The sequence below is a fragment of the Dysidea avara genome, chromosome 12 (genome assembly GCF_963678975.1).
Source record: "Dysidea avara chromosome 12, odDysAvar1.4, whole genome shotgun sequence".
Lineage (NCBI taxonomy): Eukaryota > Metazoa > Porifera > Demospongiae > Dictyoceratida > Dysideidae > Dysidea > Dysidea avara.
The window spans coordinates 13,619,139-13,644,879 of record NC_089283.1 but is presented as its reverse complement, the minus strand read 5'-3'; the positions used below and the strand labels follow the sequence as shown (position 1 = coordinate 13,644,879).

The 25,741-nt window shown below is 35.4% G+C and overlaps 4 protein-coding genes and 1 long non-coding RNA gene across 8 annotated transcripts in view; 3 read left to right on the top strand and 2 right to left on the bottom strand.

Annotated features, from left to right (window-relative positions):
• The first annotated feature begins 1,349 nt into the window (after positions 1-1,349).
• LOC136239856 (uncharacterized protein YihR-like) lies at positions 1,350-3,474 on the top strand. Its single transcript, XM_066030606.1, has 2 exons — positions 1,350-1,755; positions 2,570-3,474. Exons 1-2 carry the CDS (start codon positions 1,452-1,454, stop codon positions 3,331-3,333), a joined length of 1,068 nt encoding a protein of 355 aa, XP_065886678.1. The 5' UTR covers positions 1,350-1,451; the 3' UTR covers positions 3,334-3,474.
• Positions 3,475-5,337: 1,863 nt separating this feature from the next.
• On the bottom strand, positions 5,338-20,395 carry LOC136240984 (uncharacterized). 4 transcript variants are annotated; one of them, XR_010694071.1, is made up of 8 exons: positions 20,317-20,395; positions 19,268-19,363; positions 18,978-19,211; positions 18,096-18,284; positions 13,530-13,736; positions 12,954-13,027; positions 12,362-12,623; positions 9,366-11,105 (listed from the first exon to the last, which is right to left on the bottom strand). It is a non-coding gene; the product is annotated as an uncharacterized lncRNA (long non-coding RNA). The 4 variants fall into 4 exon arrangements; XR_010694072.1 differs by having other exon boundaries at positions 12,954-13,011; XR_010694070.1 differs by lacking the exon at positions 9,366-11,105 and adding an exon at positions 5,338-6,783 and having other exon boundaries at positions 12,954-13,736.
• Positions 8,463-12,710, top strand: LOC136240983 (uncharacterized). The gene is made up of 4 exons (XM_066032076.1): positions 8,463-9,028; positions 9,770-11,276; positions 11,327-11,563; positions 12,327-12,710. Exons 2-4 carry the CDS (start codon positions 11,213-11,215, stop codon positions 12,638-12,640), a joined length of 615 nt encoding a protein of 204 aa, XP_065888148.1. The 5' UTR covers positions 8,463-9,028; positions 9,770-11,212; the 3' UTR covers positions 12,641-12,710.
• Positions 17,555-22,262, top strand: LOC136240982 (toll-like receptor 6). Its single transcript, XM_066032075.1, has 7 exons — positions 17,555-17,666; positions 17,744-17,965; positions 18,107-18,406; positions 19,020-19,370; positions 21,381-21,554; positions 21,601-22,011; positions 22,062-22,262. Exons 1-7 carry the CDS (start codon positions 17,591-17,593, stop codon positions 22,082-22,084), a joined length of 1,557 nt encoding a protein of 518 aa, XP_065888147.1. The 5' UTR covers positions 17,555-17,590; the 3' UTR covers positions 22,085-22,262.
• Positions 22,263-23,602: 1,340 nt separating this feature from the next.
• LOC136240217 (collagen alpha-5(IV) chain-like) overlaps positions 23,603-25,741 on the bottom strand; it is a 36,128-nt gene continuing 33,989 nt past the window's right edge. Inside the window, exons 59-65 of the mRNA XM_066031134.1 lie at positions 25,475-25,723; positions 24,669-24,788; positions 24,484-24,617; positions 24,355-24,421; positions 24,113-24,307; positions 23,951-24,063; positions 23,603-23,901 (exon numbers count right to left, since the gene is read on the bottom strand). Of these exons, the coding sequence (XP_065887206.1) occupies positions 23,721-23,901; positions 23,951-24,063; positions 24,113-24,307; positions 24,355-24,421; positions 24,484-24,617; positions 24,669-24,788; positions 25,475-25,723 (1,059 nt within the window). The 3' untranslated portion in view covers positions 23,603-23,720. The remainder of the gene's footprint in view (positions 23,902-23,950; positions 24,064-24,112; positions 24,308-24,354; positions 24,422-24,483; positions 24,618-24,668; positions 24,789-25,474; positions 25,724-25,741) is intronic.

Sequence of the window (25,741 nt, the reverse complement as noted above, 5' to 3'; positions counted from 1 at the left end):
GCTTTACACTTGCTTTAATTGCCACCAGAGGTGGCAGACGATGTGCCCAGATGCCCAGGGCAATCCAGAGCCACCTTGTCCAAAGACATAGACATAGCTAGTGTAGGGCATGCATGTGGGTAGGGTTACCATCAGTTACCCAACCATCACCAAGAGTAGTTTTTTTTCCCAAAAAGCTGCCGGCCTATCTGCATGCAATTTAAGACTCCAATGCGTACGCACTGAGACAACCTGACAATCTATTTTAGTATTGCTTATTATTACTTTACTAACAAGACTGACCGTGAGGCCTATAGCTATAGACTCTGCTGATTGAATTACTCAGTATTTTCTGCTCTTCCTGTGTCTACACAATATAGCTAAACCTAGTTAGTTAGTACGTGGCCAATGATTCCAGCCCAAGTATTATCAATAGACTTGTACTCTGTGAGCACTATAATTATTAATTTTATATAACTAATTAAATAAATGAGGAAAACACAGATGGAAAACATACTTTGCAGTTCGCAACTGCTTAATCAGAGAATATTAACTATACCGACTGCTCTATTAGAGCAATTTGCTCTTCAAAGCTGACAATGGGTCTATATAGGCCTCCTCACAATCAGTCTTGATACACACAAATGCTAGTAAGGTAGAATAAACATATGCAGAGCCATGACCAATCACGACACGGTACTGGCAGTTTGACAGCAAGCACACTAAAAGTTTTTTCCCCTGAATCACATCAGACCCAAAAAATAGTTTGAAAAACCTAATGGTGGCTTCTGCAATCTGCACATGTAATAGGAGGCACCACGTAGTTATTATCGATCTACACAATTAATATTGCTGAATACAACATACGTAGTTTGCAGGCAATAGACGTCTATGTAGGCAAGTTATAATAACTGGAATGGAATGGAACAGACTGGCCAAAGTTTTCACAGTGTAGTGATGGAGTGGATTTGCCAGCACTATAACAGACCTGCGAAAAGCAGTCTTATAGCCTTTCCAAATTCACATAACTCCTCTTGTGTTAATCTATCACCTTCATATTTAGACTACACCAAGCAACAGTGGTATGTTAGGGGTACAATATGACCAAATTTCAGACTGGTGCCATATTTACAAGTCAAGTTATGGGTTGCCAAGTACATGCAATTGGAAAGGCTGTAAGACCCCTTTTTGCAGATCTGGTAACATAATATCATTTTGTATGACCACTGAATAGCAACAGCGATGGGCAGCAAAAAATACAGTATCAAAGAAAAATACATCCTTCCGAGTCACGTGACGTAGTTAAGCATGCGCTTCCAGCGTAATGTCCTAATAAGGAATTTCAAGTTACTTATTATAGTACAGCCAAGACTGGAAGTCACATGCTCCCTTGTTTGAGTCAAACGTGTATAATACACTCTTGAGCTTAAAATCCCTACTCAGTGAACACTATTGTACAGCTCAGTATAGCTATGCAGAAAGGCGTACTTCTGGTTATCGTAGCATTGTTGGCCATGGGAGTGGCTCACACTACAAATCATTTTCTCATTAAAGATCAGATGATCGAGGACCTGCAAACTAAAGTATTGTGGAATACTGCTACTGGCGAATATGTTCAGATCATAACTGATTTGGGTGGCAGGGTAGAAGACTTAGTGCTCATGGATCCCTCGCAGCAAACGCTGCGCAGTGTTCTGCTAACACACAACAAAAATGCCACGGAGATTAAGGAGAACACGTGGTGGAAGAATGGCTTATGCCATCCTGTTTCCATATGTTAATAGAATCAATGGAGTAAGTGTATTTTAAAAAAAATTGAAGTTGCTATTGTTCCGGCAGCAGTTCACTAAATTTCTCTCACTAGCTATCAAGCACACCTAATTGAAGCGTGCCCTAAATGCTCGGCCTGGGAATAGCATGCAAATTGTATGCTATTCCCAGGCCGAGCATTTAACTTTAGGGCACGCGTCTAGTAGGTTGCCCCGAGTATTCGACTTTAGGGGACACGTCTAGTAGGTTTCCCCGAGCATTCAACTTTAGGGGACGTGAAAAGTAGTGTAAGGGTTAGGGTAGGGTTCGGGTAGGGTTCAGGTTTGGTTTCTTCTTCTGAATCACCTTTGTCTTCAAAATAGAAATTACTCCACTCCCAGACATATAAGGTAGAAACTAAGGGAGAAGGGTAGTTGGGAGCCACGTAGCACATGGCTAAGACTCTGAGCTAACGCACTGGAGGTTCTGGCCATGGGTTCAATTCCCTATCAAGGATTTTGTGTTGTTGTTTTTTGTCCATTTGAGGACCCTTTTTTTGTCTAAGTTTTATTTTTGTTCATGTGACTGCCAGAACAATACCAATAGCCTTTTAAATTTTTTTCAGAAAGTTTTGATATGTAATTTTTCTTGAAGTGCCTGCACCCCCGGCCCAGCCGCTAGTGTTGAACAAATGTGAAGTAGTGAGAAGGTATCAGTCTTTGTTCAGGTGATAGCATTTGACAGAGAAGCAGGTCCCATCTTTTTGTTTTAAGGAGAATGGGACTTCTTGATATAGTAATATGTAGCTATAATTATATGCTCATGAAAATTTAATTACACGGGAAATACACCTTTTACAATGAATCATACCAACTGCCAATCAATGATATCCCCAATAATGATGCACTGCATGGATTTCTTGTGAGTAAACCAATGACAGTTGAAGGTCAGTCTATCAGTGATGAAGGAGCTGTTCTAAATCTCACATATCAATTTGATGGCAAAGATCCAGGCTACCCATTTCATCCTTTCGTGAGACTGCAGTATACGTTAAGTGTTTCAGGATTTGAGATCCATATTCATGTTACTAACATGAACCCAACCAAGCCAATGTTGTTCTATGTTGGATGGCATCCATACTTCCAGAGCTCTGTGTACCAAACAAGGATAACCCTTGATAGGCATTGTAACAAGTGGGCTGCAGTTACTTTAAACGATCATTTAATTCCAACAGGAATTACTCACTTGTTTAATGGCTTTGTAGGTAATGATGAAATTGGTGGTACATATACAACCCCGAAATATTATGACAAATCTTTGAAAGCTGTTGGTACATATCCTGACAGTGCTGAATGTTTTCCTAATGAAATTCTTTATACAAGACTGTATGACTCTGAGACACGTCAAACTGTTGTACTTTACCACTACAAGAATAAGTTCCCTATTGTCCATGTACTTACTGGTATTGTCAGTGCAACTGGTGAACAAGCTGTGGCTATTGAACCAATGTCTGCAATGGCTGATTCATTTAATAATCATGATAATCTCCAAATTTTAAGCGGTGGTGAAATTTGGAGTGGAGCATTTGGGGTTTATTTGCAGTAATAAGAAGCTGATGGGAAAAGAAAACTCTTAATAATTTGGATATTAAACAGTGTAGTAAATTGCTGTGTTACGTATGACAATTGTGTCACTACCTTTTTCTTACAGTTCTATAGCAACACAATGCACAGAGCAGTCATATAAAAATATTATATGGTCCTCATAATTAGAAATTAATTTATTTGGGGTTGAAGGTTACAGATATAGCTGAAATTGACAGCCTGGTAGATAGCTAAAAGTGGTAATAAGCAGTTCCACTTTCACCCATGTAAATAATACAATAATATGTATCATTGCATAGTTCATATATTTGTAATACCAATAGAGAAAGGATGTCATAAGGTAATTTCTTTTGTATATTTTAAGCTGATAGAATAACATTGCTAGCTATATACACAAATTTGTATGTGCTGTGTTGCAAAAGTGTGCTAACATATGTACTGTACACACTGAAGAATTGCAGAATACTTTTCATAGGATGTAAACAATCACATACGTATAATGAATCATATTATTATATGAAAGAGAGCAGACTTCTTTATATACACAACAGTTATCATAGTTGCAACACAATAACTGCACTTTGGCAGCTATACTGTAATAGTATAATATATTTAAATAAACTTAGAATTAGTTTCTATAGAGTTTTTTTATCATGCATGAACTACAATAGCAGTTCATAATAGAGATTGCATTTTTTTGCCACAATTCTTATAGAGCACTCAGCAAAACACCACCTTATAAAACATTCCCAACCTCAAAAACAACAACAACACCAAAAAACCTTAGAAAAATAGGTCCACTAGTGAGTATGATGAAGGAATAGCCTTCCATGCTAAGTCCTTCTCCATGACCATGAGAAGCACATGTCACAGATGTATTACATGCATGTGGTCCACATGTAGTTAATTGCCAGTCGTAAGCGGCAGAAAGGAAAGAGGTTGAGCTGAGTCTTGAAGAAACAGCTACAGTATATTTTTTGTAAGCAAAATAGCAGCTGATTAGTGGTGACAGTAAAGGTTTCAAGAGCAGACACATATGTGGTTTAACTCAATTACAAGTTTGGAAAAGTTTTATCCATAGGAAACGTATCATAAATAGATATTTGAATAGTGTAAAGTAGTTTAGCAGGTCAATTTAAGCAGTACTGCAAATAAGCCTAATTTCAAGTACTTGTGTAATGTCGTCTATTTAGTTATTAAATGTTTTTGAGGACTCAGTTCAACATACACATATGTCATACATGGCAACTAAGTTATACAATGTTTTACTGCACATGTATATACAAATCATGAAAAGGAGATTACCAAACCCAAGACTGTATAGACTTGTTTAAATATTTTTTCTATCTGGTCCTATAGGTAATCCCATTCATGCACTGTTAGTACTAATCTCATATTGGTTACGAACACATTACAGAAGAAAGGAATCCATTACTATCTTAACATTGGGCTCAAGTATGAAATACTGTGAAGGTACAGTACCATCCTACACACTGTATACCAAGCGAGCTGGGGCATTGAAGTTTACACAACTGCAAGTACATTCATATACCCCAGCCTCAAGACACCATGCATAGCTATATACCACATACATATCCGTCCTGCATGTTTTAACTTAATCCCTGCTACCATACCAACATAGTGATGAATAATATTGAGCTCATAAGAGACTGTTGCATGTAACTTGACTGGGACTGGGCGTTGTACACATTCTCTAGTCAATGGCTTAAAAAGCTTCAGCACTTTAAACAAGCAAGGACATTACTGCAATAAAGAACTGCAATGGGCTATAGGAATCTGACTATTTATACACCCATACATGAGTGTCCACATGTATATTCAATTATTTGGACTGCAATAGTTAAATAAACTAACATTTAGTGTGTATATGATGGGAATTTTGTAAAGCTATTCAGGGTTATTCCAGAAAGATCTTTAGAGACATATTTCATACCATAGAACAATTAAATTTAAATACAAAGAAAGCAAACTTTTTACAATGGTCAATTGTCAATTATGACATCACCAACAATAATGCAATACATGGAGTTCTTGAGAATAAAGCAATGAAAGTTGAAAATTAGCATGTCAACAATTATATAATGGTAAAGATCCTTTTATCTGCTCACACTACTGCTCTGCTGTACAGTTAGTGATTAAGGATTATTCAAGTCACAAACATTGATCCAACTGAACCTTCGTTGTTCTACGTTGGATTGTATCCACTGTCTATGTTGGATTGTATCCATATTTCAAGTGTTCTGTACACAGATTGATGATTTGATTGAATCTACTTAATGACCTCTAATAAACATTACTATGCATGAGATGGTTCATGGTTTGAGGTACTATTATATAGTAAAACAGATATTGGTGCATGGTACATTTACTTTGTAAAACTGACAATTATTACATGCAAAAGGACTTAATTGCCTACAAATAAAAACTGGTAATGGTATATTATTGTAGTATTGTGCAAAAAAAAAAAAAAATTCACAATAAAAAAATTTGTACAAAAATATTTTTACACTTAATAAACTGACTTCTCTATCAGAGTTACATGACCTTTGCAGCACTGTTGGCCACAGTACAGTGGTAAAATGATTGATTGTTTAGCCAGGTTCTGTATTGCTTGGTTTGTCTAGTTGAAAACCAATTACCATGGATATAATACTAGCAAGTAGCTAGATAAAATATAAGTTATAGCCAGAAATTCAGATAAGTAATTGTTTTCCATATAGCTAACTTTTGTGTATAAAAAATTTGTTGTTACAATAAAAACAAAGCAAAACATTGTCATTTCTTTTACCAACTATAAACTGCAATTACACAATTATTGTTTTGCAGTATAGTATCTGCAGGGGACTAAAATTATTTATGGTGACAAAATTGATTAAAGCTATAGGTACTTTCTGTTCTTTCTATACAAACTAATTTATCTATATACAGTAGGCTGCAAAAAAAAAAGCTAACGTTTTATAATTGTAATTACGCTGTAGTAGCGTAATTACAAAACGTAATTACAAATTATGCTCTATTGGTAACTATGAATATATTGTAAATATAGCTGGTGAAAAACTACTTTTTGCATAATTATGGATTACGGTCAAAATGTAATTACAGTACAAACATGGTAATTACTTAGTAATCACACCGTAATTACAATTACGAAACGTAAACTTTTTTTGCAACCTACTGTATATGTGTTTATATTATTACCTAAAAAAATTATATTATTGCCTATTACATATAGACATGAGAGTAAAGCACATCTTTACTCTCACATTCCTATCAGTGAGAAAATGAGATGCACCTACTGTGACCAAAGATGATGCAATCTCCTTAACAAGTGCATGGACACCAGAAATGTTTGGTGGGTTTGTACAACACAGTACAGATCGAGGAAAACTTATTTGTATACAGCAACAGCAACAGAATCCTTTGATGGTTACTACAACAAAATATACACATAACATAATAATTGTATTGCAGTTCCTCTGGTACATGCACACTACGCAGCCCTTTAAACTCTTGTGGATTTATTTAGCAGTAGCTACATAGCTACATATACGTACACCTTCCACAGAATCCACATATCAAACATATATTATATCTGATTTCTAAGGTTGTCGCAGGACAGTTTGAATGCTATTATATCCAACTAGTTTATATATAGCATTAAAATCGAGAGATGACAGAATTAATATCAATGCAACACATAACGTGCAAGAGCAATCGGTCCTGCTACCACTATTTTAATAGTTGCCACTGGATAGACAGTTGTGATTTAAAATATGACATTATAGTTTACCAGTGATTCTACTGTCATAAAGTACTCACAATAAAATTATATATGTATATGGCAATAGTGTTTTCTCATATCAATGAGTAGCAATAAATTCTTATAAAGAAATGTGATACTACATGTACTAGCTAACCTATACCAATGATATTTTAAATTGATGGATTATAAATCATATGCCATAAATTCAAAGGTGGTTTATGGGAAATAAAATTTTGCATTGCTGGGACAAAATTGCATAAACTATATTGATGATAGTTAAGTTGTAGTATGTATGTAGATAGGCATGAAACTAAAGTTTGTGAAATTTGCTTTGTTAAATGATCACCAATCAACCACTTCAAGTTTCCCACAATTGTTTTTCCAGATTTTCTATTACACCTCTTTGTGTCACAATGTGGTCTACCATATAGAAGTTTACTTTAGCAGTAACAACATGTACACATTGTACAGTGTTTGCTCAGAAATATAAAGTTAAGAAATATGGAAAATCACAACTAAAGTTTAATTGTAATATTACACAAGAAATTTTATTTCTGTTTATATTTGGGAGTAGCTAATACACTTTAGAATATAATTGTTTCACAAACAGTGTACTGTGAACTAAGGAATTCAAAAATGTTACTCTGCATGTCTCTTGAAAGTTGTAGCTAAGCAACCAGAGCACACATACACTACAAAGTAAATGTCATGTACTACTATATACTATGTGGTATATACTGGAGTAATTTAGCTGTAAAAGATACATAGCCACATTAGTACTGTAGTAATGTCTTTCTTGTGATGTTATATATTATTATTATGTCTGTAGTCAGGGCCGGAGGAGGGAAAATTGAGTTGGTCAGGCCATTGACTATAATGTTGAAATTGCTACTATATACATGCCAATGAGAGAGGAGCTGTTGCACAGTGTGCAAAGCACACTCTGCAAAGTGCAAAGCACGAGCATTCTAGGGGGGTCTGGGGGCATACCCCCACAGGAAATTTTTGAAAATTAGACACTCAGATATGCACTTTTAGTGATATTTCACTGCTAGCTAGCTATATAAATATGCTCAAGCCTATCTGTTGTTCTGCAGACTTTCTATACTATGTATAATTGTAGACTTGACATATAGGGGACACAGCATGAAACTTGCTGTATGGTTCATTTAATTATAATTAGCAATTAGAAGTTTAAGGGGGGTCTGGGGGTGCAACCCCCAGGAGCTGCAGAATTTTTGCAATTTAAAGGCTTGAAAATGCCTTAAAATTTAAAATTGATGCTAAACTTTAAAAGTACAACTAGCTAGCAATTTGCAACTTTCCCCCAAATTTCACAGGAACCCATGCAGCATGGCCCCCTTTAGCTAGGATATAAGTACTATACAGTGAATTCACACACAGCTACAATAAAAAGCTACACAGCTACAAAAATACAGTATACTACTATACTGGTTTGTATGAAATGAACGGATCATCGCGTAAATATACTAGTGGACAGTCACGAGACCAATCAGTATTCGAAAATGGCGCGATGTGGGTGAGACTGAGAGTTTGCTCAGTATCTCGACAGGAGTGGGTAGTTGAAGAGGAGTGATTTCTACTCAACATCTCATCCAGATGGCCACCATGTAATGTATGGATGTACAGCTTCTTGCTGCGGAATGAGTCATCTGGTTTGTCACTGCCAGCCCTTCGCCCAGTAAAAGAAGCCAAGAGAGACAAGCCAAGGAATGCTAATGATTATTTTATGAAGATTGAATTGTGATATAAGTGTGCTGGTTTAGAATCAAAGAAAACACCTGCCTTACACGTGATAAATGCCAACTGTCAACACACGTGATACGTACTGTACGTATAACCCACAATCATTTCTGTACAAAACCATACGAATGCTATGCTGTACTGTAAGGTAATTGGAGGTACTATACATGTAGTTCTGTGCTTTAGTTAGGCTGAGAAACTAGGTAACTACTCGTGTCATGCATTTTCAATACCATCTGTAAAATGTACGTAGCTACATGTGAAGTGATCGTCCAAAGATTGCATGAGAGTAATATAGTTCGAGCTGGTCAGCTAGTTAGTTCAACTCCAGATTATTGGTCCGGCTCAGGCCTGACCAACCGGACCGTCTCCTCCGGCCTTGGTAGTACCTTTATATATGTATCTACATTTCTAACACTATTACCGAGCTTAATGTTTGAAAATATAATTTTAGTAATTAATTTAATTTATAACCAGTATCCTTTTCTCATTTGTATTAAAAGTTCATTTCATGCTATGATCTTTCCCAACCACGCACTGAATTCTCAACTGAACATAATGTCACATTGATTGTTTAATTGTACTATTATTTTGCAACCAGTGGCAATAACAGTTGTAATATTTCTTAGTAAATGTCAATTATCTTAACTGGCAATAACAGTTGTAATATTTCTTAGTAAATGTCAATTATCTCACGTTCTAGTTTATAGTGGCTTCAATAAGGCAAGCTTTCTCAACCACATTTTCTCATTTTTTTTACGTTTAATAGCCTTGTTATACTCACATATAACATAGCGTACGGCTGTTAAACAATGCATCATGCTACACTAATATAGCCTTGTATATATATTTTTATAACTGTTCTCCATCCTTTGCTCTCTCCTTGTAGTAATATGTAAGCTGGGATCAAGTTCCATAAATCTACCACCACTACTTGCCATCTATGATGAAAACAGCTAGTCCAGAGTATGAAAATCATTAGGGTTCTTGAATTGAATATGACTGGCTGGATCAGGACCATTTAATCTACATACAAGATGATCTAAGGGTTTCCATTTTAAAAGATGGGCAAAAAGATTGTAGATTGTCTCATCCTTCCTTATCTAGAAGATGACATGTAAAACCCAGGATGGAAGGATAATGATGGCTAGCAAAGAAAATCCACACATATTCTCCACACACGCTTGAAACTGTTTAAACAATTCATATGAGATAATGCTCCACCTGAATATAAGAATTAATGGAGGGCCACACTCCAAGATTTAATAAAGGCGGAATAAAATTATCATAACAGTCAAAGAAAGATTGACAGTGGTACAGTTGACCTAGACGTTATTTTCCACTGCTCAGAGTACAATATACAAACTGTCTAACCAGGGATGGAAAGAAGGCTAAACCTGTATGGGAATGTAAAAGAGTCTAAAAATTTATTCACAAACCTGAGTAGCATGTGGACTTTGCTTAAATACATACACAGTTACAATAATTTCAACACAATGGGTGTTCTCTGGTGGCTAGTAACTTTGTGTAGTTGGTATCATGTTAAGTCATCTGCTTCTGGTAAGTGTGTAGTGTGTAGCACAACTGTTAACACATGGTATACCAAATAGGCCTTGACACTGTGAGTATTTGTCACCCACCTATATACATACCACCATTGATAAAACACTTGAGTTGCCGGTTGTAGAGTTACCACTTGTGACTACATCCTTAAACCATTGAGTTGGCCATTAGGGTTCAGCTGATTTATAATTACAATCATCATTATGATATAGCAGTGAGATTACTGAGCAAGGTTGATTGTTCTGATTTGCAAACAAAACTGATGTTATTGTAACATTATCGTTGTACATTGCTAATGTTTAAAGAACATATTCCCATAAGCTGTAGTAGCTGCATATAGCTACATTTCTAATGCTGTTAGCACATTTTGTGCAATACCAAATTAATTTAATGCATGACCAGTATCCAGTTCATCCTGCATGTCATTTGTGCTAAACGCTCATTTTGTATGCTGTAATTTTTCCTGACTACTAAATTCCCTACTGAATATACTCTAACATTGATGGTATTTTGCAATCAGTGGCAGTAATATTTCTCAGTAAAATCTCAATTATCTTAACTTCAATAGCATGTTCTGATTTATTATGGCTTCAATAAAGTAATCTTGCTCAACCACATTTTCATAATCAATACAAATTATCTCACCACGGATGGTAAGAAGGCTAAAGCATTGTAGGGGATATAAAATTCATTCACAAATCTGTTATTATAAAAGAGAGCAGCGTGCAGGCTTTGTTTATACATACACAGTTACAATAATTTCAACACAATGGATGTTCTCTGGTGGCTAGTAACTTTGTGTGGTTGGTATCATGTCAAGTCAACTGCTTCTGGTAAGTGTGTAGTGTGTGGCACAACTGCTGATACATGTTATACCTAATAGGCCTAGACACTGTGATTATTGATGTCAGTATAAAAAGTGATTTGGTTATTCCTTGTGGTGGCCTAGACCCACCATACACTTATCACAGCTATACAAAGACTGGAGCATTCATTGTGGCTGAAAATTCCCTTAAGTTGTATAGAGTGAATAGCATTAAGAGATCTCACAATGGAGATGAATACTGCTGTTTTGCTATGAACTTCAGTGAAACATATTGTTATCAACTCAATGTGATATGTAAGTATAAATTGAGAATTTTACAAGCTAGTAGCTAGGGATCATTACAATAAAAGTTCTGAACATGAAATGCAAATTTAATTTCATCTATGTAGCTCAGTTATAGAGCAACAAGCCAGCATCGCATGGATAAGTAATGGATAAGGTTTTTTTACTGTTAGATGTTGCAGGTGCCTTCAATACGTACAATACATGCCTTATGGACTTGCTTTTAACTTAACTTGTATCATTTCATTTCATTTGCAGCACAGAACTGGTAGCATATTAATGAATCTGCTTTTTATCACTTTCGATGTGTTAGGATGCATAACAAACAGAACATACTGGAGAAAACAGCTTATTGGTAATTAGTATAAGGGTCCGTACAATTATAGTCTAGGTCGTATAATACAAAAACAAGTGGAGATTATCACGTTTTTGAGTTATGCTTGTCTGTCTGTTGGTCAGATAGGTAGGTAGGTAGTCAATTCCACTAGCTACATAAGTTAAAAGCAACAGAAGAGAGTTTGTTTGTAGCAACTTATCAAAAGCAATTGGCTAACCAATACTGCCAAAGCACCGTGAAAGTAATGTTGTGAACAATGTCTATTATTATCATAAGAAAGTGCAAGCTTCTATGATCCCTACTGTTGTACTGTATGATAGTACTGAATTACAGCATTGTGGTAACTTTATACTTTGTACTGTAATGCCAAATATTGAGTGTAGTCATGTAAACATATTACGTACATTAGTGTGCATTTTTAAACACTTATTCTTATAGTCTGGCCTTATATACCATTGGAAAAATTCACTTACTTTTCACCATTGCCAGTTCTTGGAAAAGCATATGATTTGGAATGTCCGTATGAGAGTAATCCACCTGCTCACTATGAATGGTCCAGAGTTTCCACTTGTGATTACATCCTTGAACCGTTGAGTTGGCCGCAATTCACTACCTTCCTTGATGACAACAAGACACTGAGATTGGATGGAGTTGCTCCTATTCACAATGGGTTCTATAACTGTTCAGCCACTAATGCTTTGGGGTCAAGGTGGTGGTGTTTTTGGAACAGAATAGCTGTTAAATATACATAAGATTATCAACTTTTTGGTCAGTTATGTACAATTATATAATGTTTGTAACGATTTTGCAATGAATTTAACAGAAATTACATTTAATCACACATACTGTAGTTAGAATGCTCACTGATGTTGAAAGTAATCACAACAAGTTTGCTGGGATCAGAATAATAATATTCCCTTGGTACAGTGTTTATGCATTTATTGTTCATGTATACATATAGTCATGCAGTTTCATTTGTCTGAATAATAAACCATGAGTAGCTATGGAATAACAGTCACTACTGGTTTTCACTATGGAAATGTGTTCATTAGTGACATTACTTACTTTAAAGCAACAGCTTGGCGTGATAATCATTTTGCATTATTGCTGGTTACTAAATCACCTAGGTAACAAATCACCTGTAAACCACATAATTTTCAAGTAATCATGATACAGTAAGTAACATAAATACTTTGAAATATTGCACAGTCATTGTGTTAATACTGAAAGCCACAAAGATATTTATGTGGTAAGTTATGTATGTTTCAACAGCTTTACAGTTTCACAATATCAGAAATATATTATTCTGTGGTTATGAACCATCCTAGATTCCCTGGAGAGATAAGGTGTGATTAACACAGTGTGTTGGAAGAAAAGAATAAGATCAAAATAAATGTGAAGATCCAGTTCTTCAGCCATTCTCATATATAATATGCTAACTCTTCCCTTTACCAATATATTTAGTGATTGATATAAGAGATAGCCTTCTTTATAGGTCTCTAGTGGGTTAGCAATTCCATCAAGATTGGGATACTCTAATAGAACAGTCACATTTATAACCTTTTAATAAAAAAAATTCTGGATTGTTGTGCACTTTAAACACATGAGTGAAATTTATTGTTAAAATTTCCTCCCACTCACACTTTTTAGATATTAAGTAACACTTTCTTTCATCCACGCACTTAATAATGTTCTTCAATCAAACACAATGCATCATCATACATAACTCTTACTTGAGTCTAGTTCCCAGCTGCACTTATTCCAATATGGATAATCACTACTAGACTAATCTTAAGCCTGTGATAGTTGTTTATCCATCTGATGTACATGTACTATAGCAATAATCACCTGGAACACAAGGCATCACTGTGCAATCAAACACTTACCATGCCATAATTAATCCATGCTTACAAATTAATTTATAAGAGTCTTTTCTGTTTCTAGAGTGAACATTTAGTAAAATGTGTGTAACAAAAACATTATGACTTAATAAATATGTAGTTTGTCTGATGACCTCAGTTACAGTGACGTATACAATCACGTAACACTTTCATCACCTAAAAATTGTACAAGATTATTATTATCAACACTAATGGTAATTCCATACACTCACAAATCTCTAGAAAAGCTAAAGGAAAAGGGCTTGCGTATGTAAAACAGGTGGGCTAAAGTGAAGTTACACATGAAGAGACCTACGTGTAGAACTACTATAGGTAGAATAATGGTCTTAGGTTTTGTAATTATTATGGTCATCTGGTACAGGTGGCCAGAGCTGGATCTTGACTCACTTATGAGCAACCTAATTTTATAAGGGAAACTCAAGCAGCATCGTATCCATGACAGGTGTTCTAGTGGATGCATAAAATTGTGAAAATTGCAAAAGGTATATATAGTTAGTTGCAGTTTTACTTGATGTTGAAAATATCACCTGTAACCTCCCGAATTTGTTTATATGAACATGATGTATCTTTATTATTATGTTTTCTGTAGCACTCCCAAAACTGAATGACTAATTGGAGGACACAAATACATGAATATTAATAAATGTGGCAAGTTTGGTGGTTGGCCCAAAACCTATTACGCATGTACATTAAAATGGGAGTATAAACATTAGCTAGCTAATAGGAATACAGTCCAATAACACAGTAGCAACTGAAATACAAATTTGGTCAGTCATAGTACAGTATGATGTTTTGATGCATAGCCGAACATGATGCACATTAATAGGTAGTGTTGAAGTGCTTGGTTTCACTAGAAGTAACCCAAAATTTAAGTAAATACACTGTATGAGCTGCAATATATGATGCTATTTAATGCCAATCACTTTTAAAGACAAGTTATCATTGGCATTAGCAACATTGCAGCCATTTCTTGGCTGCCACCTTTGATTTCAAACTAGTCTCTTTGGGGGCCAGGGCTGAACCATTTTGTCACAGCTTGGCTGTTTTTGGCATAGATATATATTGCTTCTTCTAGCAATTGTAAGCCTCAATCCAGTATAGGCCTGCTATGGGGCTTCATTTTACTTGTCTTTAGGTACGTAGAAAAGAAAGAACTTTTGATTTCTTTTGCCTGTTTGAATGAATTATTAGGTTGTAGGGTGACTTTTTAGCTATGGTACATAGCTGAACTCAACTTGTAAAGTAGCTGAACTCTCTACAGCATACTTGTAATGTACATGTAGCTGAAGTTGAGAGCTCAGCTATATTACAAGTTACACTGAAAAGCCATCAGCTATGTAATAAGTCACTCTGTAGAGATATATACAAATAAGTAGAGAGCACAGAGTTAATTTTGCAGCAATTTCTTGACTGCCATCTTTGATTTTACAACTTTTTTTTCAAAAGCTGCACCATTTTTTCATACATAGCTTGGCTGTTTTTGTGTGGATTATTTATAGCTAAACTCAACTTGTTACACATATAGCTGGATTGTAGCTGAACTCTGTACAGAGAGACTTGTGATGTTGCTGAACTCTCTAGGGTGACTTGTTTATACTCCCTACAAGGCAATTCGTTACATAGCTGAGTGCTCTTCAGTATGGCTTGTATTATAGCTGAACTCTCAGCTCTCCAGTGGGCTCGTATTACAACTAAACTCTCAACAGGGTGAATTACTTTTACAGGGTGATTTATATATATTGTAGCTGAACCCTATGGTGTAACTTGCATTATTGTACCTGATCTCTCTACAAGTTGATTTATTACATAGCTGATCTCTGAACTGGGTGATTTGTAATGTTGCTGAATTCTCTACAGGAGTGCTTGTTTGTCCCTACAGAATGACTTGTAACATAGCTGAGCATACTACAGGGTGACTTGTAACAAAGCCAAACTCTCAACTGGGTGAATATTTTGAGTAGCTGGTGATATGTTATGTAGATGTATATTTTATAGTGTGACTCTTTCATAATTGAACTCTCTACAAGGTGATTTGATGTGTTGCTAAACTCTCTACAGTGTGACTTTTTTGTAGCTTTTTTCAAAGGGAGGACTGCTCAGTATAAAAAAAACCTGCTTTCAGCAGTACCCTGACAACCATACAGTGCATAGTAATTACATGCATAAAAGTGACTTAGACAATGATTTATAATCCACCAGTTTCCTTGCTATTTACATTGTAAGATTTAGTGAGTTTCATATTTGTGTACCACAAAAATATAAACTGCATTTGTTAATGTAGCTGGACTCTCTTCAGGGTGACTAGTTGAAGTCTTTACATGGTAATTAATTTGTTTGTAGTTGAACTCTTTATAGGATGAACTTTAAACGTAAGTGAACACTCTACTAAGGTGACTGCATTATTAGAGTATCTTGTTTGTGTACCAGTTACATGTGGTTGGTTTGTTGATTTTGACACTATAGCTCATTGGTTTCGGTAAGATTTCTTCTAAACTACTAAAAGACACTCTACAGTGATTTATCTAATTACATTCAAAATTTCAGCTCATTTCTTTGAGCAAATTGTCAGGTTAGCATGACAACGAATTGTTTTTTTTCTTCTTCATAAAACTAAAATTGCATGCCTGTTATACATGGTTGGCATTTATGTACTAGAGTACATAAATGTCAACCATGTATAACAGGCATGCGATTTGTTGTTCCCCTGGTTTCTTTCAAACCACAGAAGGTTTACACTTTGATGATTACTCCATGTACAGACCAATTTTCAAGGTATTCTTCAAGCATTTTACCCTGTTGGCATGACAACAAATCACTTTTGTATATATTTTTTTAAAAACGCACACACTTGTTCTTTATCTGATCTGTATAAAAATTGAACTGTATATGCACTGTATTATGCTCTTACTTTCTTCCATATTTACAATAAATTTCACTAAAGCATGTGTGAGTTATAACAGTGGTACAAAAAGCAAAGGAATATATTATTAAGATGAAGAAGAAAAATATGAAGAAACTAATAAGAATTTGGAAGGTGCACATCTCAGTGATGGCTGGGCAGATTCAGTTCAAATTTGGAAAAGAAGGTTCCCGACTCTGAGGGAGTTTCCACAGCAAAAATGGCTAATTACTATTTTTCGATTTATGCACTATTGAGCTACAAATGCATGAAAACAGGTCCCTGCAAAACCCATTCTTGTCTGTTGCGCACCCACCTGGGTGTACTTTTCGGGGGACACACTGTCATGTGTCTTGATATGTACATCTGTACAGTACATATTTTATGTTTTGACATTGGCAGAAGATTAGAGTTTAGTACACAGTACGTATAATATACAAGCACAACAATGATAGGTTATAGATTATCATGTTGTAATCTCAGTGTCTATTTCAAGCAAATACAGCAACGTATATACAGTTGTACACATGTAAACATTAGGTATCATTGTCCCTTGAATCTATATATTGTGGCAGAATTCAATTATAACTGAGTGTTTAACTGGCTAATACCTAGCTAGGGGGTATATATGCATTCCTGTTTAATGGAGTGAGCAGTAAGTTTGTAAACAGGGTTGATGGAAGTAAGCCATTTGACAGAAAAACACATGGGAAATCATTAATTAAAATAATGTCTGTCTTGTCAACAGTCAGCTCTGGGAAAATAAATACAGTTGTATACGTAATTGTACATGTTGAATATTCATTATTAAGTTTGATAAATAAGTAGTGAAATAGAATTAAGCATTTGTTTATATAAGGCAAATTGGATAAGCCTATTTAGCAGTTTAGTAGTCAATCACTATGGCTGAGCTTGGGTGGCACATCACTGTATTGTTAGTTGTTTTAGCAATTTACTGCCAAGATTTCAAGGCCTGCGGTAAGCAATATACTTAAGATATTATAGTAATTTAATGATTTAGGCTGTTTTTATCACTATGGCTTATTTTATAACAGGTAACCATGTCATTACAATTAACCTGCATGAGACAAAGATAGCAACCATTCCTTGTGGTGGTAATGCTCCTCCATATACTTACAGTAATGATAGTTCTGTTGTATTGTTGAAGAATACTGCCAAATTTTACAATGCTACTGGACTGAAACAATCTAATAATGGAGATGGCTACTGCTGCTATGCAGGAGGACATGTGACCTGCTACACTCTTAACATTACATGTATGTTATAGTTATGATATTATACACACTGAAACAATACAATTAGCTGTCTTCATTGTTTACCACTATGGTGTGACTGTATTATGCAAATCTAATATGTGTATATATTGAATAAATGTATTAAACTTACTTTAATTATAGATAAACCGTACATTCCATTACATAAGTTCACTCATCTTCCACCATCACCAGTGTATGGTGAAGTATATGATTTGGAGTGTCCATATGAAAGTAATCCGCCTGCTCACTATGAATGGTCCAGAGTTGCCACTTGTGATTACGTCCTTGAGCCATTGAGTTGGCCTCCATCTACCATCATCTACAATAACAACAAAACACTGAGGTTAGATGGAGTTACTCCAGTTCATAATGGATACTACAACTGCTCAGCTTCTAATGCTTTTGGCTCTAATTCGTGGTGCTTTTGGAATGTCATTGATGGTATGTATGTATATAACTAACTGAATAAATTATATACAACAACAAAAAATCTAGTACAGATCTTACTACACTGCTAATACATGGCAGTGTAATATTATGTAAATAAACACCTGCTATGCAAGCCTACTGAAGATTAAGCAATGAGTTTTAAGGCGAGATATAGTAAATAAAAAAATGTACATTATGGCAGCCTAGAGTGTATGCAACACAATGGGGTAATAACACCAATTTTTATGCTAATCCTTTCAGAACAAAATCAAAATAATTAACTATTGATTACACACCTAGCTGCTTAATCACTTAAATACTAAACAACAAAAGGGAATTGTCCTACATGATACTATGCTTTCAATAAATGATCACCCTGTTATTGAGCTAGTTAGTAAATAGTTTTCATTTTTACCATAAATGCATACCACTAAAGCATAGCTACCTACGTACGTACATATGCCTGTATAAATATACATTAACTGTATACTGCAATTTCAATGTCAATTCAACTATGACATATAAGTTAACTACAAAAAGCATATAAGTTGTCATAAACATGATTGACAGTTATTAAACTTACGTATCATGTTGATGTTGTCTCTGATGTAAGTTGTATCTCCAGTAGGTTGTACACATGATGAGACTAGGTCTCTCCCACCAGTGGTCACCATTGAAGCTCTCCAAAACACCACAGTAAAACAATATGACACAGTTGAAATAAACTGTGCTGCAACTAGCGTTGGATCTTACACCAAGATTCGATGGTCACTAAATGGAACTATATTGCAGACATCCAGTAATGTTGCATTTGTCACTAGAAATTATAGCGATTACACATGTCGTGCTGCCAGTCAAATTGTTATAACTAACTTCACCAGTAAAGATGAGGGTGTTTACTATTGTTTTATAAACCGAAGTGGTGTCATCTACCGCAGTGACAATAAATCATTTTATCTTGATCCTCTTCTGTCAAGTAAGATTTAATTACTAGCATTATATGACATTCCATTCACATATATGGCATACCATTCACATTTCAGTCTGTACATTGTAATTTGTGACCGGATCTTGGAAAACCTACCTTTTTGGCACAAACTAAAAATGTGAGAAAACTCAATTGAAAGTTTCAGCAATATTTTTTCAAACTTAATTTTTTTGCATAACTGGGTAAAGAAACTATTGAACCTTCTTGCTGCAAAGTTTCACACTCAATGCTTGTTCCTACAAGGGGATATGGGTCATTTTATCAGACCATGTAGTAATTTTACATGCGTGGGATAACAATTAACTTACAAATCAGGTGATTTGTTCAGATGATGAAATGTTTAAAACCAAGTCTCTAGCAATGATACATGCTATTTAATTAAAGAAAAGGACTAAGAAAACTTGATCAAATCAAAAGAAATCTCTTTTTATACAATTTAGATGGTGTGAATAGAATTATTTGTCAACAAAGTGATTTGTCACCATTTGTCATGCTTAATCACTCTCAGAACTGAATACATTACTCCAAAAGTTACTTTGTAATGTATAAGACAGTAAATTGGTCATATCTTTGGAATGCTTCAAGATATCAAGCTGAAATTTTAACACAAGACAGATAAGCACCTACTGGTTTATTTTAGCTGAAAAAGTGAAAAATGATATTTGTGCCAAAAGGGTAGGTTTTCCAAGATCAGGTCACATTTTTCATCTTTTTAAATTGACTTTATAATCATGTCTGTAATGCTGAATATACTACAACACTTCATACTATTTTCATTGGCAAAGACAACAGCTTCATTGTTTATAGAGCATTATACATGTATAATCACTAAACAATACTCTCTTCTCTACAAAGGAGAGACTAGTTGCTGTTTATTCATAACTTAACTATTACACAGAGATATATACAATTGCGGTTCAATGACAGCTCTTACCTGTTTTTAAGCTGTTGAGATTCCATTATTAACTGCAATTTTTAACTCTGTTGAACAAAGCCACGTAGTTTAACAATGCAATTCCAGGAATCTGAGTACTCATTGGAAAACATAAACACGTATTACCCCCCACTGACAGGAGAGATTAAGAGTATGGTTAGCTTATGTGGGACTATACAATGGCATTGTGAGTAATAAAAGTACAAAGATATATCAATCATGTTATAATGATATTACAAATCTTGTACACCTGTGTGTGGTGGTACACATCACTAATCTTTAGCTTGTCAGTGACAGAGTACATACATAGGTGGACACCCTTGTTAGATTTTGTGACACAATTTTGTCCATGAGCCTTACAATGTACAAGCTATATATTCACACAACAAGGTTTCATTTCATTTCATGCATTGAGGTTTTCTGTATATATGGAGGCTTGACTATACCTAGCCTTTGTTTTCTGCAGGGATGTGGTACTTATGTGGCTGTATCATTTGGTTAAGAGTAAACAAACACATTAGCCCACATAATGGCAGCTACACACATGTACACAGAAAAAAAATCATTCACACCTAAACACTAGGTCAGCTGTGTACTACTCAGGTGTTAAGAGTTAGCACAGGTATATTCCCCCTGGGCAGGACTGGTAGGTTGCATCTTATTTCGTGAAGTTATAGACACCTGAGGTCACACTTGAACCTCAGCTGCTAGATGAGACATGATTAACATAAATTGTTGGAATTTACTTTCTAATTAACACCAGATCCCATTTTGCTTACCTGCATTGGTGGGAGAGATGAGAGTAAAGTATTTTGTTTAAGGAATTAACAACAACAGCTGACATTTTCTATATAATTACTGGTTTGATGCTCTGACCATTTGGTTGTCACTGCTAACGTTTGCATGCAGACACACAAATGTGCACACACATGCACATGCACACACACACATGCACACGCATGCATGCATACATTACACACACATCACAATTATATATATGCGTGTGTGTGTGTGTGTAATAATTAACTCTTGGTGGTACATAGCTGATTTGTTTTCATTAATAGATGAACAAGGTCAGATACAAGGAAACCTCGTCATGCCTCTGTCAGCTGGTTTGGGTGGAATGGTGCTGCTTTTTGCAGGAGCAATTGGTGTTTCAATAATACTACTGTTAAAAAACAGAAGGAATATTCTTGCTCAGAGGGTGGACACCCGACAATACACAAAACCACCAGGAGGTATGGCAATCAATCTTGTTAAAATTATTAGTCCATTTGTCTACAGATCTTCTGCAATTGAAATATGATGTTTTGCCAGTCTATGCTGAAAGTGACCGACATTTTGTGGAAAAGCAGTTTCTCACTCCATTAACCAAACAAGGATATCTTATACTTGATCACCATCTTAACTTTATGCCAGGCAATGCGATAGCAGACAACATTCTTACTGCTGTTAAGGAAAGCCGCTTTGTTCTCCCAATCATAACAAAGGATTTTTTGAAGAGTAAATATTGCATCTTTGAATTGGAGCAGAGTGTGATAAAGATGATTAAAACTAAAACCACTTGCATAATTCCTGTCACCACTGATTTGGTACTGTTGCCAGAGTGCCTGAAGAATCTTGTTACAAGTGTTATATTGGATGAGAAAGACCCTGTCTTTTCTACACATATTGACAGGATCAAGAACAACATAGGTGTGCACGAATTCAATGCAAACTTTTATTACTTAGATTTTATATTTCAGGTTTGCCTATGTACTGCAAATGAAGATACAACATTTGCTACAAACACTGCAATTGTAGTTATTAGCATAGATTTTGATGTTTGGTAGTTTAGTAGCAATCTTCCTGAACATTTAGCTAGTGATTTCTTGTACATACATGTCTGACAGATCCATAGTTGTACTAAAGGCACATTCTTTGAATTCAAAATATCACTGTGTGGATTTAGGGCAGTTTTTCATAGGGATGTGAGATAACAGGGTGGGTCAGTTTATAAAAGAAAATACATGTATACAGGTACACACACATATATAATGATGATTATAACAAACACAATGTATGCTACTTTGTCTAGTGTTTTACTTATACTAGCCCACAATCAAATACAATGTGATATACATATATGCAATTTTATCTAGGTTTGGAAATTGCATGGAATCAAGTCTAATCAGTAGAGACTTTGAGGGACAGATGTGGTAGTACTGTTAGCAAGTAAGAAAGGATAGCAGTGATGTAGAAAGTGTAAGCAAACTTCTTGCAATGCAATGGCTCACTCATCAAGTTGGAGTTAAATGTTATGCCCTTACTGCTGATTGTTACCTTGGTGTGCTAAACATGAGCATGGCTACCAGCATAGAAAGTTTAGTACCTGTGGTAAATTATCACTTTTGGATTGAATCTCAGAGATTTTGCCATAACCTTTTATAAGTAATGCTATCTCTTTCAGTTGAATGTATGGTGTATGACTATGGCATAATCCCTGCATTCAGCAGTTTTCATGTCAAGATTAAGGATTTTTATTTTGTACATTTACATTCTTACCGGTCCCTAGTGGGAGTGTGAAATACCATGGGAGTGTACCTAACTGTTGAAGTGAGTGGTATCAAGATGAAATAAATCTATGTGGAGTCCTCGGACAACAATAACTATATACTAAGTATATCTACATAATAGAAGTTGGTGGGAATGACAAGGAAAATTGTATGTGTGTGCGTAAGTTACTAAGCAAGCAGTCTGAGAGGTTTAATGTCCCCTCCATTCCTTACAATTTGTATGAACGTAGATGCTTTGAGATACAAAAATTGAAGCACTTACCAAATCTTTCTGACATTAGCAGTAGAAAATTACTTATCCTGTAGTCTCATGTTTAAGTATGTACCTGAATGGAATGTATATGCTGTAGCTGGTGATCACCTCACACATTCATCTCCATAGTTGAGTAACAATGCAATAGGTTCAAATGATTCTGACAGTGGCATCTCCAAACCAGGACTAAAGCCGTGGATTACTGGAACTCAATCTGGCATCTCTACCATAAGTAGATAAATCCACGTAGGACCACAGCTTTGATGAATCAAATGTTAATAAAAATTATAGAAATTCTAGATACAATTGCACCCACTTTTCAAGTTAATCACAAGTCAACAAAATTTAATTAACTTATATGTCATATTTTTTCAACAGTGATGTCTATGCCAGGTGCCTCACTCAATTAATTTATAAATTGATGCTCATCCTATAGGAGTCATAGATATGCTGTAGTTCCTTGACATGATCAGGAATGTAAGATGAGAAATAATTGATTTCTTTAAATAAAAAAAATATACGAGATTTACATTAAATATAGCTACGTATAGTGATATAGTATTTGAAATAAATGACGGAGAATTAGGTAATTGAGGTCATTGTCGGACAACCTGTATACACAACAAATAATGTTCTTCTGAGCAACTAGCTCGTGCTGTGGACAACAAAACATTCGATCTACTTGACGTCGCTCCTCTTCCACGATCACCGGTGGTCCAATCATTACAGTTATTTGAGATCTCTCCTCGACCATTAGAGCCATGCCATATACGGAAACTATTTAGATATAAAAATATTTACCAGCAAAATCTTGGCTTATGTTTACCCTGAGTCATTCGGAAGCTCCGTTCCATCCAAAGTGTGAATAGCTGTGTTGCTATTTAGTCTTCCATTAGTACCATTAATCACATCATACCATGAATCAAATAAAACTTCTTGCTGCATCAATAACAATAACACAATAGACACAGTACTATTTATAACATACTCTTGTATTAACAATTGGTAAGTGTCTGAATTCTTCTCGAATGATGCTGTATAATGGCCGGTTAGTTGCTGACAAAAATGCTAGGAAACCTCCAGGTTCTTCATTTTGAACTGCTTCAATATAACACAATTGGTCTGCTCCAAATGAGCCACTAAAATTGCCATTGTGAACTTCAGACACAGCATAGAGTAACAGCTGTGTTAATAATAACTGATGTAGATGTAGCTTCTTTTATAAGTTACCTTTGTAATGGTACAATCTGAAGAGTTTATTTTACATTCATTAGTACAACTGAGGTTACCACTAGATCTAAAGAAAACAGACAAGGAATTAAACAAAACAAAGAAGAAAGCAACATCTTTGTTAGATACCCTCTAGTTTGGACATTAGCACAAGTATAAAATCCAAAATCGTCACGATCACATTCTTCTGGAAATTCTCTGATGCCATTTCCACACGTGTTGTTTATTGGTGGTCCAACATTCTTGCCTGGCACAGGCTCCATCTACACACCCATCCATAAGGTAGTGTATCACAAGCAAGAGACTACACTAACCTTTACTTTAAACCAACCAAGTGGTGTACAAACATACAGTGATTCATCCTCAATAACCATTACTACTGAGCCTGGTAGTGCATTAGTATCTAAATCATCAACACGGTTTCTGATTTGTATCTAAAGTGTATATATCACACATAGCTACTAAGTAGTGTATCACATGATACATATTATCAAACAACACACAAACAGTAATACTTGGTAAGTGTGACTATTATTCTGTTGACTATTCTATAAGAGTAAGACACTGCTCTATTTGAGTATCTCAATCATATTTGTATTGCTCTAAAGTAGATAAAACGTTTGAGTAAATTCATTTCTTTTATCCTATTAGCATTATTTTTCAAAATTGTAAGAGCATATTTCCAACACCTCTAGTTTATTAAAGCAACAATGTTCATCATGGACTAGTACTAACTAAACAGAGTAACTACATAATATTCACTCGGGTGCTACTACAGGGCCTGAGGGTTTCTCAATTCCATAGAACCTGTAACTTATTGTATAGTAGAAAAGTTTGGTGAGTTTGGCGAGTTTAGCGAGTGAGCTGAACAAAAATCTACCAAATCTTTTGTCCAATCCAAATCTATAACCAATTTGCCAAACTTTTTCTTGCCAAAGTAAATTTACCTTCCACCAAACTTTCCTGTTGTACAGTATTTAGACCACAGCTCATTGTACCTTCACACAGCTACCTGTGACACAATAAATGTGGTAGAAATAAACCCACTACACCTCTCTAATTAGTAGTTTTTGGGAATACTGGCAAAATATTTATTAACTATAAACAATGAAGTACTGACCAGAGATGATCCAGGTAATCCTCGTAATCCTGCTTCACCCTTCGGTCCTGGAGGACCTGGTGTCCCAGGTATTCCAGTGCCATTCTGACCAGAATCTCCTTTAGGCCCTTGAGGGCCCACAATTCCAGTCTCATTATCAATAGTGCCATTAATGCCATCCATCCCTGGTAGTCCTGGAGGTCCAGGGGGACCGGGAGGGCCAGGTAAGCCAGCACCACCATTACCACCTCCACTGTCTCCTTTTTCACCCTAGTTGTTATATTGAAG